Raw genomic sequence first — 12,556 nt, 5'->3', positions numbered from 1 at the left:
CTCTCAATTAGAAACCAATATTTACATAAAGTTTATATAAAGATCAAGAATGTTTATAGAAAATAGGCTCGACATTCAGATTATAACTACATCTTATTTTAGAGAAAAATCATTTCTCCATTATTGTAGTTTATCTGCCTTTATTGAGTGTTAACCTTAGTCAGTATTGTAATACACCTTAACCTGATGCCTCACTGATTCAGAGAGTTTTTATTTTTGTTGAGGACAAAAAGCACCTGCACTCTGAACAATGTCTCAAGGCTCCGGATGGCGTTGTGACTGTATAAAGCTTCTCTTCCACTGAGCTGCAGGTTTTCCTGGAGGGCAGGGCTGAGCGATGTGCACACCTGCTGTTCATTAAGCTCATCAGCTGGAGCCTAGAGGAGCTGGCAGCTGGTCATTCGAGGCCTAAGTGTTAACCGATGTGGCACCTCTAGCCCACCTTGTGTTGGCCTCCTGCTCATAGGTCTTCGAGCCATAACCTCACAAACAATTTCCTTTCACGACCAGCTGACAGCCTTAAACTCCCACCCTTGGAACCTGCAAGGCTTAACCTGTCCACCCTCCAATGCTCCACCATCAACTCCATTTGGCGACCCAGCTCACCACACAGACCAACACCTCCCTGGCTTAAATCATCATAAGTCTCACCGCTCCACACTCTCCTGTTATTTCATCTCACTCATCTCTCATCCTTTTCCTCACAGTAAATCCCCCTGCCTGTGTTCAAGGACCCCTTTGTTGCCGCAAAACCGGACACTGTTTATATTCATTCCTAAACTTCTGTCTCTAAAACAGATTAAAATCATATGCACTGGATAAGGCAACTTTATCAAACTGCATTGTTCAGTTATCATTCATAATGCTTGCTGCATATAATTTGGTTTGCACACAGCTATTAGGATCTTTGTGGTTTATCTAAGATAAACTGAGATAAGCTTAAGCATGGAAATAAACAGTATCTTAGGTACAGGGTAATCCACTTCAGTTGTGTTCTCAGAGATAAAGCAAATGCAGTGTGTAATTTCGCTGACAAACATTTGTCTTTAATGAGTTCAGAAGATTAGATGCAAACCTTCTCTTTTAATTCAGGCTCTCTAGGTACGCCCTCTTCTGGTCACAAGCTTTAGTCTCAACTTTATTCTCCAGTTTTGAGCACGTAAACAAGGAGTTGACTCCGGTTCCACTTTGTTCTTGTATATAAGAGATAAAAGTTAAATATCTTTTGTAAATATGTATATACACAGTGTTTTTACAAAAGAGAAAGGCGTGGTTGAATTAGTTCAAAATGCATGGTATAGATCTGGGAACTGGGACTGTTAAGTGTTCATCACAGTTGGTGCCAAAAACATATAAAACACACATTTAATGAATGACAGCAGACCATTTAGTATGATACCTTTTATTTTAACTTAAAAAGAGTGGATCAAAAACAAGATTCAATAAATAAGAAATAAATATAATTGCTGTAATAGTTAATAGATACAATATAATTACTCGATTGTAAGAGTCTGACAGAAACAGGCTCTTGAAAGTTTTTCTCTAGAAAATTCTAAAATCAAAATATTGCATCCCACTCAAACCCTTTCTCCCAATAAACAAAATAATTGTTAAATCAGTAAATAAATAAATAAAAAATAGCTCAATTATTAAAACCTCCAGAATAAAAGTGCAACCCCGCTCCCTCCCCTGTGTTTCACCTAAAATCTAAGTAGAAATTTAAAATAGGTTTGTGATTTCCCCATTTTACAATTTGGAATGTAATAGCTTTTTCATGAAGAATGAAGATGTCACTAGTTGTATTAATAATAAGAATAATAATGATAATAATAATTATGTTGCAGTGTTCTGTTCAGTGTTTTATCTAAAGTAGTATTTTTGCATTTTTTCTTGTTTTTTAAATGCTGCTCTTTGTAAACTAAACTATATACAGCTCATTAGGATCCTTTCCAAAGTCTTTCTAACCTACTCATTTAGCTGTCTTTTGTTTTGTTTTTTTGTTTTTTCTTTCTTTTTTTATTATGAAACATCAATCCCTCTATATTTGTCATGTAATAGACATGAAATAGACAAGTTAAAGTCTATTGAAGTGATATATCATCGGTTTTTATCAGTGCCTTTGCTTCATGTGTGGTCTGAGTTCTGTTAGTCGAACCAAACACCTTATTTCCATACAGACTATGGTCAAACCAAACTTTTGGCTGTATGTATACATAGCTCGTGTGAACTGTGTGTGTGTTTTGAGTGAGTGTCAGCAGACATGTGTTTGTTTTGTGCATTTTATATACATTTCAGCATTGAGGTTCACAATTCAGAGCATTTTTGTGTATGTCAGTGTGCGTGTGTGTGTGTGTGTGTGTGTGTGTGGGGCAGCACTCCGCAGACGCTCACAGGTAGAAGACAGTCTGAAAGCACAATGAACCCTGGGATTTCACCTTCAGTTGGACTCTTCAAGGTCACCTGTGAGGGGAAATGGAGGGTAGAGGGAGTGGCAAATGAAGAAGAAGAGAGGAATAGAGAGAGAGAAAGACATTTGTTAAGATTTGTAGAGAAACTGGAGCTCTGTGTGGAGTTGTGAGCTTCACATTTTGTCAAACATGCCCCATCCATCAAACAAGACTCTTGTCTGAGCAACGCTGGAGCAACTGTCAAACGTCCTGCTTCTCTTTATGCCCTTGACTGCTGCTAGCTTTTTATTTTTTAGGTTTCAGCCTGAGAGCATCATTGACAGTTGTAAAGGTCCTGTAACAGCAGCAAATCACAGTGCTTTTACATATACACACATAATGTCTGATCAGATCATGCAATAAAATACAGTAAATCATTGGTATGCATCATAGTGTAACTACAACTGTGACTCGAAGGAAAGTGTGTGTGTGTGTGTGTGTGTGTGTTTGCGTGTGTTCATGAAACTGCTGCACTCAGGTGCCCCGAATCATGGCAAGCAAACACTACTACCAACATGCATCACTCTCTGGCATTAGCAGTATAGAAATTCTGGGTGACAATTTGATCAGAAAAAATTGTCTGACTGTAGGTTTTAATTCTTTAAATATTCTCCTCTGTATATTAATTTACAGAAGCTTTTTAATCCTTACATTTACAGTGCTTTGTGAAAGTAATCACACCCCTGGTGCTTTTTCACATTTTCTAACATTACAGATGGTATCTTCAACGTATTTTACTAGGATTTCAGGGGAAAGTTTAAAATAGTGCATATTTTTGTAGAAGACAGAAAAGGATACATGGTTTTCTATTTTTTCTATTACAAAAAATAAATACAAAAAAGTGTGGTGAGCATTGTTACTGAGGCCCCCTAAGTCAATATTTTTGCAGAACCTCACTGCAATTATAGCTGTAAAAAGTATGGAGTATGTCTCCACCAGATTTGCTCATTTAGAGAATAAAATTGTGAACATCAACTTTCAAGTCTTCACAGATTCTTAGCTGGATTTAGGTCTGGAGTTTGCTTGGCCATCCTAACACATGATTGCGCTTTGATTTAAACCGTTCCATCATTCATTGCTCTGGCTGTATGTTTAGGATTGTCCTCATGGAAAGTCAGCATTTGCCCTGGTCTCAAGGCTTTTGCAGCCTCTAACTGTTTTTTTCCACTATTGCCCTTTTTTTTTTTTTAGCTTCATCCACCTTTGAATCAACTCCAACCAGCTTCCCTGCCCCTGTTAGGGAAAGGTACCCCCACAGCATGATGCTGCACAATTTTTCATTACAGGTATTGTGTTTTCAGGGTGACACGTATTGTTAGTTTTTTACCACCCATTATGTTTTTCATGCAACCCAAAAAGTCCAGTTTTGGTCTTATCTGACCAAAGTAGCTTTTTTCACATGTTTTTCCCCACGTAGCATTTGTTAAACTGTGAGCAGAACTTGTGGCTTTATTTTAAATATAATTTTCTTTTTGCCAGACAGGCAAGATTTGTAGAGCACACAACAAATTTTTGTTCTGTCAACTGTTTCTCCACCTGAGCTGTGTATCTATGTAGCTCCCCCTGGGCCTCTTGGCTGGTTTTCTGATAAATCTTATCTTTGCCCAGCCTTTCAGTTTAGGTGGACAACCATGTCTTGGTAGCGTTGCAGTTGTGCCATACCCTTTTCATTTTTAGATCATGGATTGCACGGTGCTCTAGGAAATGTTTAAAGCTTTGGATCTTGTTTGAAATTATTGAAATTACATTACTGAATTATTGAAATTACATTACACAGGGGGGACTCAATTCACTAATTAGAACACATGGTGAAGGCAATGGGTTTCACTGGACTTTATTTAGTTGTATCAGAGTAAAAAAGCAGTTTTAATAGAAATGCATTCTACATTTTTTAGATATTTATTTGTAAATAATTTTTAGAAACCAAGTATTATTTTCCATCCACTTCATAATTAAGCACTACATGGTGTTGGTCTGTCGCTTGATAACCAAGTAAAATGCAATGATTTTTGTGGTTGCAATGTGGTAAAATGTGTAAGACCTCTGAGGGTGTGGTTACTTTTGCAAGGCATTGCATGATATGCAAAAGTTTGTCTAGAAATACATAAAACCCTTTATTTATGTTCTGCCATTTGATGTTGCCTCTACACACTGATCTGACAGCAGCCATGCTAAAGTAATTTTTTCTCCCAGAATTCCTATATTTGAAGGCTGTTCTCCAATAAGCAAGAGGCACTTGTTCTTCCACCATGACAACCACATACCCTTTACCTCAAAACACAAGCTAGAAGGAATAAAAAGGTTGGGATGAAAGAAGCAGATCAACATTTGAAAGAGAGAAAATTGTGGAAAGGATAAGGAGAAAGAAGAAAGAGCAGGAGAGTGGCGAGAGAGAGGAGAGGCTACAGAGGCAGTGATACAAGACATAAAAAAGTCTCTAAGAGAAAAATGGAGGAGCAAAGAAAACTAAAGTGCAGCATCACAGAGTAAAAAAGTCACAATCCAGGATTATGAACTCAGCCTATCAGAGTACAGCTCAACAAATGCATGCTCGTCCATGAATACAGTGCTTTTGCCATCAAATACATGACTTGGTCTAACTCTTCTTGACTATATATCCCATGCTTTGGATCAGTTTACAGCCACATTTTTGAGTTTTGCATTCCATAAACATGTCATGTCCTCCTGTCCATCATGACCTGCCATTTTATGCTGCAACATCCTAAAACATATTTTTTCCCCCATCAAAACATCTTTCTTGATCCCTGTGTTGTTGCTGTGCTTGTCTCCACCAGTTCATCATGGAAAACAATGGATACCTCAATGCAGAGGGCAATGCAACAAGGATTATTCTGTCCTGCATTACACACTAACAGTGTAACACAGAAACAAATGCACACATAGATGTCCACGCTCACTACTTTCCCCAAACCATTTGTTCAAATAATAATGACACCAAACAGAACACTACAGAAACTGATCAAAAACAAAGCTGCAAAAAAATAACAAGCTTTGCTACAGAATTTATCAGATTACAATAAAGTGATTAAGTGTATCAAATATCCAATCAGATCAGTTGAATCAGAGTGCAGTCCTGGCTATAGATAGTTATTGATCAGTATGTGCACAGGTCAATACAAAATAAAGTCACAATGCACCAAACACAGTCTGTGATCACTACAGCAACAGGACATGCAGGTCAACGCATGGCTGGTTGCTCGAGGTGACAGAATCAACACAGGCAATAAAATCGCCACAGCAACCCAAACACAGGCCAACCAATCAACTTACAACAATGCGAGAGGAAGGGGGGATCAGGGCTTTATCGGTCACTAGGCAACCATTGCCATAGCGATGGGGTCCTCGTGAATTATGATTGGACGGGAGGATCTTGGGTGAGGTAAGTTGCCGTTTCGGGAAAAGATCAAAACAGCAGGGAAGAAATAAGATTGTGAAAGAAAATAAAAAAAAAAGGAAAACAATATCTCATTATTTGCACTTTTCCTGACATAGGCTGCTTTCAGGAGAAACCCAATGCATATTTACTGCAATGTCAAGCTTTTCCTGCTAAAAATTTAACAACAGTTAGCTTTTTACCGTAATTATTTTGTCCTGAGGTATACTGCACGTCATCTCATTTCATCTTTTATTGCCTCACCACCACCTCACCTCTCCATATTTGTTCTTCATTCTCTCCGTAGTCACTCAGTATGGGCGGTTGGCATCTTTAGGCCTTTTGAGCTGCACTTTGAGTCTTTTCATGCCAATCTGAAAGCCATTCATCGCCTGGATAGCGGCCTGAGCGCTGGCAGGGTTGTCAAAACTCACAAATCCTAAAAAGAGATGGATAAAATCCATCATAGTGTTACTTTTCTCTCACTTTACTTTAGATACAGACAATGACAGTATCTTATCCTCCAGAAGGTCAGCCTTTGTGTTTTTTCACTTGTCCTTTCCTCGTTCTAGTAAATAAGCCCCCCCCCGCCTGCTTCTCCCCCCGTGTGTGTCTCACCGAAACATTTGCTCTGGTTGGTGGCTCGGTCCACGAACACTTTAGCCGATATGACATTGCCGAAGGGCAAGAACATCTGCAGCATCTCAGAGTCGCTGAACTCCTGAGGCAGGTGGTAGATGAAGATGTTACACCCCTCCGGACCTGACACAGACACACACATAGCACAGGGACTCATAAATTACCTTAGGCTTTTAAAACCTTGTGATAAACAACTTTAAACAAGCTCACTATACAAAGGGGCGTGGCCCCAGCCAGACAGGAAGTCACATCACCTTCTCTTTGCTGCTGTTGCTGGGGCTGCTGGTGTTGCTGAGCAACCAGTGTCGGCTGCTGGGGAAACGGCTGCCCAATCAATCCATAGGCAGCAGGGTACGCCGCTATTGGAGGAGAGACATGGGTATTAACTTCTTATTGGGTGAAAACAACAGGTGGCAACATAGGAGTGCCCAATAGAGGCATTTCCTTCAAACTGAAGGGATTCCTGTTCAAGGTGAAATCTACTAACTGTATCAACAGCGCGGAGTAAGTCTACGAAACAAAGATACCGTTGATCCCAGCCTGCTTTGCACACATTGCATCACCACCTTAATCCATGGTTCATCATATATAAATGGAGCTTTTGTCAAATCAGATAAATCATAAAACCAATTGCCCTTGAAAATGTTTCACCCTTGACAGCCAGACTGAAGAGACACTGCTTAAATGTTCTTTATTTAATCTCATGTATGAACCGTTGGTTTGCACAGATGAGTGTATTACTACATGTGCATGACAAGATTCCCAACGACTGTGTAATATCCATTGTCTATACTAACTTATCCTTGTAAAGGTCACGGGCTGAGGTAGGGGATTGTTTGGTCTAGGTGCTGTGCCTCTATCCAGCAGTTACTGAGCAAGAGGCGGGTGACAACCTGGACAGGCCCCCAGTTAATCACAGGGCAAGACAGAGTAGCACAGGACAAACAACCACAAACACACACTCATACCTACGGCCAATTTAGGGTAACAATAACCCAGTAATGTTTTTTGGACTGTGGCAGAGATACAACACATCCATCCACTGGCAGAACATACAAACTCCTAGTAGAGAACCTAGACTGGGACTCCAAAATGGGGATAGTCTTGCTGCAAGGCAACAATGCTAACAACCGTTCCACCGTGCAGCCACATGTAGAGTTATGTAAGAGGATTTTTTATTTATTTTTAATTATCGGTTAGATTACCTGTAAATCTGATTGTTTACAAAAGAGTGCCTTTTAACTTTAACTCTTCCGTGCTTAGTGGAAAGGCATATCCTACATTGTTGCAAACGGAAAATACTCTTCATCAGTGGTTCCCAAACTTTGCAGCTTCCAGCCAACAAATGAACAGCAGCAGACACCTGCAACCTCAACTACTGCTGTTCAAAGTCTGCAAACAACTGCTAATAAGTCATTTTTGATTTAACTAAAATTAGTTGGTTATGTGGTTAGTTATTTAGTAAGTTATAAGTACGTTGGTGTCTCATTAGCAAGTGATGGTAGGATTGAGCGGAAGGTGGAGAGATAAAATCGGGCCTCGTCTGCAGAAATGTAGGTACTGTCCAGTCTTATTTGCTTAAAAAAGAGCTACGTTAATAAGTTCTTTTTTGATATTCCAGTCAGTCTACATTTTGCCCTCACCTCTTTATGATTGGTGCCCGGACCAAAAGGCCAAAATTTTGGCTAGGAGCACCTAAAATGAGCTTCTTCAGCAGGATTGCTCACCTTAGTTTTCTAGATCTGGAAAGAAGAGGCCGGTGCAGAACCACTACTTGCTAAATAGACTATATGTCCCTTTTGGCCTGGAAACACCATATCAATCCCCAAAATGAGCTGGTAATCATCTGTCAGTGTTTCGAGTGTCACCTATGGTCACAGGGTATAGGTCATGACCAAAAGACCAACATCCTGGGGACAAGCACCTGAAATGCACTACCCTGGAGGGATTTTACACTGCTCAAAAAAATAAAGGGAACACTCAAATAACACATCCTAGATCTGAATGAATGAAATATTCTCATTGAATACTTTGTTCTGTACAAAGTTGAATGTGCTGACAACAAAATCACACAAAAATCATCAATGGAAATCAAATTTATTAACCAATGGAGGCCTGGATTTGGAGTCACACACAAAATTAAAGTGGAAAAACACACTACAGGCTGATCCAACTTTAATGTAATGTCCTTAAAACAAGTCAAAATGAGGCTCAGTATTGTGTGTGACCTCCACGTGCCTGTATGACCTCCCTACAACACCTGGGCATGCTCCTGATGAGACGGCGGATGGTCTCCTGAGGGATCTCCTCCCAGACCTGGACTAAAGCAACCGCCAACTCCTGGACAGTCTGTGGTGCAACGTGACATTGGTGGATGGAGCGAGACATGATGTCCCAGATGTGCTCAATCGGATTCAGGTCTGGGGAACAGGCGGTCCAGTCCATAGCTTCAATGTATTCATCTTGCAGGAACTGCTGACACACTCCAGCCACATGAGGTCTAGCATTGTCCTGCATTAGGAGGAACCCAGGGCCAACCTCACCAGCATATGGTCTCACAAGGGGTCTGAGGATCTCATCTCGTTACCTAATGGCAGTCAGGCTACCTCTGGCGAGCACATGGAGGGCCATGTGGCCCTCCAAAGAAATGCCACCCCACACCATTACTGACCCACTGCCAAACCATGTCATGCTGAAGGATGTTGCAGGCAGCAGATCGCTCTCCACGTTGTCTCCAGACTCTGTCACGTCTGTCACATGTGCTCAGTGTGAACCTGCTTTCATCTGTGAAGAGCACAGGGCGCCAGTGTCGAATTTGCCAATCCTGGTGTTCTCTGGCAAATGCCAAGCGTCCTGCACGGTGTTGGGCTGTGAGCACAACCCCCATTTGTGGACATCGGGCCCTCATACCATCCTCATGGAGTCGGTTTCTAACTGTTTGTGCAGACACATGCACATTTGTGGCCTGCTGGAGGTCATTTTGCAGGGCTCTGGCAGTGCTCCTCCTGTTCCTCCTTGCACAAAGGCGGAGGTAGCGGTCCTGTTACTGGGTTGTTGCCCTCCTACAGCCTCCTCCACGTTTCCTGGTGTACTGGCCTGTCTCCTGGTAGCGCCTCCAGGCTCTGGACACTACGCTGACAGACACAGCAAACCTTCTTGCCACAGCTCACATTGATGTGCCATCCTGGATGAGCTGCACTACCTGAGCCACTTGTGTGGGTTGTAGAGTCCGTCTCATGCTACCACGAGTGTGAAAGCATCACCAACATTCAAAAGTGACCAAAACATCAGCCAGAAAGCATAGGTACTGAGAAGTGGTCTGTGGTCCCCACCTGCAGAACCAATCCTTTATTGAGTGTCTTGCTAATCTCCAAAGATTTCCCCCTGTTGTCTATTCCATTTACACAACATCATGTGAAATTGATTGTCAATCAGTGTTGCTTCCTAAGTGGACAGTTTGATTTTACAGAAGTTTGATTTACTTGGAGTTATATTGCGTTGTTTAAGTGTTCCCTTTATTTTTTTGAGCAGTGTATATCCCTTTTGGACAGTGAACACCTTGCCATCCCCCTGAATGACCTGGATAGTGTCACTGGTGAGAGGGATGTTTGGATTTACCTAATGGACGTGTGAGGATGCCTAATTAATTAAAACCCCAACAGTGGGGCCCCAAATCTATCTACTCTAAAGGTGTGGGAAAATAACTTTTCAGTAATAATACAAACAAAAAAGCACTGTGTGCTTTTACTTGTTAAAACAGAGAGATTACTGTTCATATCAGATAGACAACTTTTTACTTGTTGGCAGGTTGCGATGTAACTAAATTGTACTATAATTAGAGGGTACTAAACTAGACTTTATCGAAATGGACATACATTTTTATCTTACGGTATTGGGCTGAGCTGTACTGAAATGAAACAGGAAGGAATGGGTTCTCTCCAGGAAGCTGGCTTCTTCCCACAGTCCAAAAATATGCATGTTAGGTTAATTGCTCTCTCCAAACTTGAACATCAGGTATGAGTGTGTGCATGTTTGATTGTCCTGTGTGTCTCTGTGTTGGCCTGTCTCAGATTGGCAGTCTGTCTAGGATGTTCCCCGCCTCTCGTCCAATTACTGCTGGAAATAGGCACCAGCCTCCCACTGTGAACCTGCACGCATAAGCAGGAATAGACAACTGATGGATGGAATGTTGGGAATTTAGATATAATGGGGATGAATAGAATGACTTTGGAAGAATCTGGATGTAATGGATGGAATTAAATAGACTAAATTGGCCTGAAAGGATTATTTTGGAACTAACTGGGTTCAATGGAATGAATTAAGAATTACATAGATCGTATGTAATTGGACATGAATTGGACCTTTTTGTCTTTGTTAATTTCTTTAAGAAAGCTTTTGTTGTGATTTGGTGATATATAAACCTAACTGAACTAAATTGAATTCGAGCACAAACCTGTGTAGTGCTGCATGCCTGCATAGGCTTGCTGAAGAGGATCCAAAGCTGCAGCTGGGCTCTGGGCTTGAATAAAAAGAATAAAAGCAGCTTGTATTAAAAATCCAACCAACATGATGACCTACAGATCTATATACTTCTCTGATTTTACCAAACTACCTTGGTATGCGTGAACTCCATTGGTGTACAGTGTTTCTGTTTGTTGTCCATTGCTGGGAGCTGGCACATTGCTGTAACCATTCACTCCTATTGGTGGGGGAATTGCTGACACAGGTGTTGCTGCGATAGTTGGTGGAGTGTTTGTGCCTGCAGACACAGATTACACCAAAGCAACGACTGCCTAGTTAAGTTCATCTCCCATCCCAAATTATAAGTTGTACATCATTTTAGTATTAATTCTGCTGAACCTCTGCAGAATATGAAGATCGGAGACTTTAAAGTTTTACATGCAACAACCATAACTTCCATATTCTGCTTAATAAAAACAGTCTACAATATGGTCCACTTGACACACTACAGCCTCTCTACCTTAATTCCAAGTGTTTGTTGAGTATGAAGAGCATGCATGAGGGGGATTACCCGAGGACGGTGTGATGGATGTAATGGGTGTGGCGATGATTCCGTTGGCATTGAGTGCCGCCATCTGCTGCATCTGTACGGCAGCAACTGTTGCGACAGGAGACAAGTACGCTGACTGGGCGACCAGGGCCTGCTGTTGGACAAGCTGTAGACAAGGGAGAAAGGGGATGGAGGAGAGGAAGGGGATTAAATTGATATGGGAAAAAGGGAAAGAGAGAGAAAAGAGGATGGAAAAGGGGGGGAAGGGCCAGGAAGAAGGAGTGATGGAGGAACAGATGAATAGAGATCTAATTACAAGGCCATTATGTCCCAAGTCAGTGGGTTAATGGTTGTGTGTTGCGGGAAGGCTAATGCCAGATGACGTATGTTCTGTTGTCTGCGTAATAACATTAGCTCCAATTAGACCACTGATAGCTTCTTCAAACTTATTACATCCTTTCATAAGCACAGCACTGCCCTTGCAAACCTGGTGTGTAGCAAATGTGAGCGTCGTACAGTGGACGTTTGTGTGTTTGCCCTTGCCTGTGCGTTGACCGCCTGTGTGTAGGCATTGTAGGCAGGAAAGTTGAGGGTCATAGGGCTGAAGATGCCGAGTTGGGATGCCACCTGCTGCATCCTCCTCAGCCCCCGCTCCTTCTCCGTGTCAGCAAACTTCACCACCAGACTGGACGATGCTCCCTGTGAGCGGAGAGATAAAGGCAGAGCAAAATTTCCATCAGAAGCTGTGTGCTTACAGTGCTTTGTAAAAGTATTCATACCTCTAGGACTTTTTCTCATTTTGTCACTGGACAACTGCAAACTCCAGTGTACTGTAGTGGAATCTTTTGTGACAGACCAACTCAATGTAGTGCCTGATTGGTAAGTTGAAGGAAACTTCATGATTGTAAAAATAATTACAAATAAAAATGTGAAAAGTGTGGCAACCATCTGAATTGAGTCCCTTTTACAGCAGAGATGCTGTAGAGGTGGTATTCCTTTCACCTAATTAGGAAATAGTCTCCATATGTGTGTAATTTAGTCTTAGTATTAATACAGCTCTCCTGT

At 41.4% G+C, this 12,556-nt stretch overlaps 1 protein-coding gene across 1 annotated transcript in view; it reads right to left on the bottom strand.

Moving 5' to 3' along the window:
* Window positions 1-1,386: 1,386 nt before the first annotated feature.
* Window positions 1,387-12,556, bottom strand: part of LOC124865382 (CUGBP Elav-like family member 3) — a 35,488-nt gene continuing 24,318 nt past the window's right edge. Inside the window, exons 7-14 of the mRNA XM_047360405.1 lie at window positions 12,035-12,190; window positions 11,513-11,657; window positions 11,093-11,239; window positions 10,934-10,999; window positions 6,735-6,839; window positions 6,460-6,603; window positions 6,117-6,280; window positions 1,387-2,460 (exon numbers count right to left, since the gene is read on the bottom strand). Coding sequence (XP_047216361.1) covers window positions 6,153-6,280; window positions 6,460-6,603; window positions 6,735-6,839; window positions 10,934-10,999; window positions 11,093-11,239; window positions 11,513-11,657; window positions 12,035-12,190 — 891 coding nt within the window. The 3' untranslated portion in view covers window positions 1,387-2,460; window positions 6,117-6,152. The remainder of the gene's footprint in view (window positions 2,461-6,116; window positions 6,281-6,459; window positions 6,604-6,734; window positions 6,840-10,933; window positions 11,000-11,092; window positions 11,240-11,512; window positions 11,658-12,034; window positions 12,191-12,556) is intronic.

Source organism: Girardinichthys multiradiatus, chromosome 3, assembly GCF_021462225.1.
Source record: "Girardinichthys multiradiatus isolate DD_20200921_A chromosome 3, DD_fGirMul_XY1, whole genome shotgun sequence".
Lineage (NCBI taxonomy): Eukaryota > Metazoa > Chordata > Actinopteri > Cyprinodontiformes > Goodeidae > Girardinichthys > Girardinichthys multiradiatus.
This window is presented reverse-complemented; position numbering and strand designations above follow the sequence as displayed.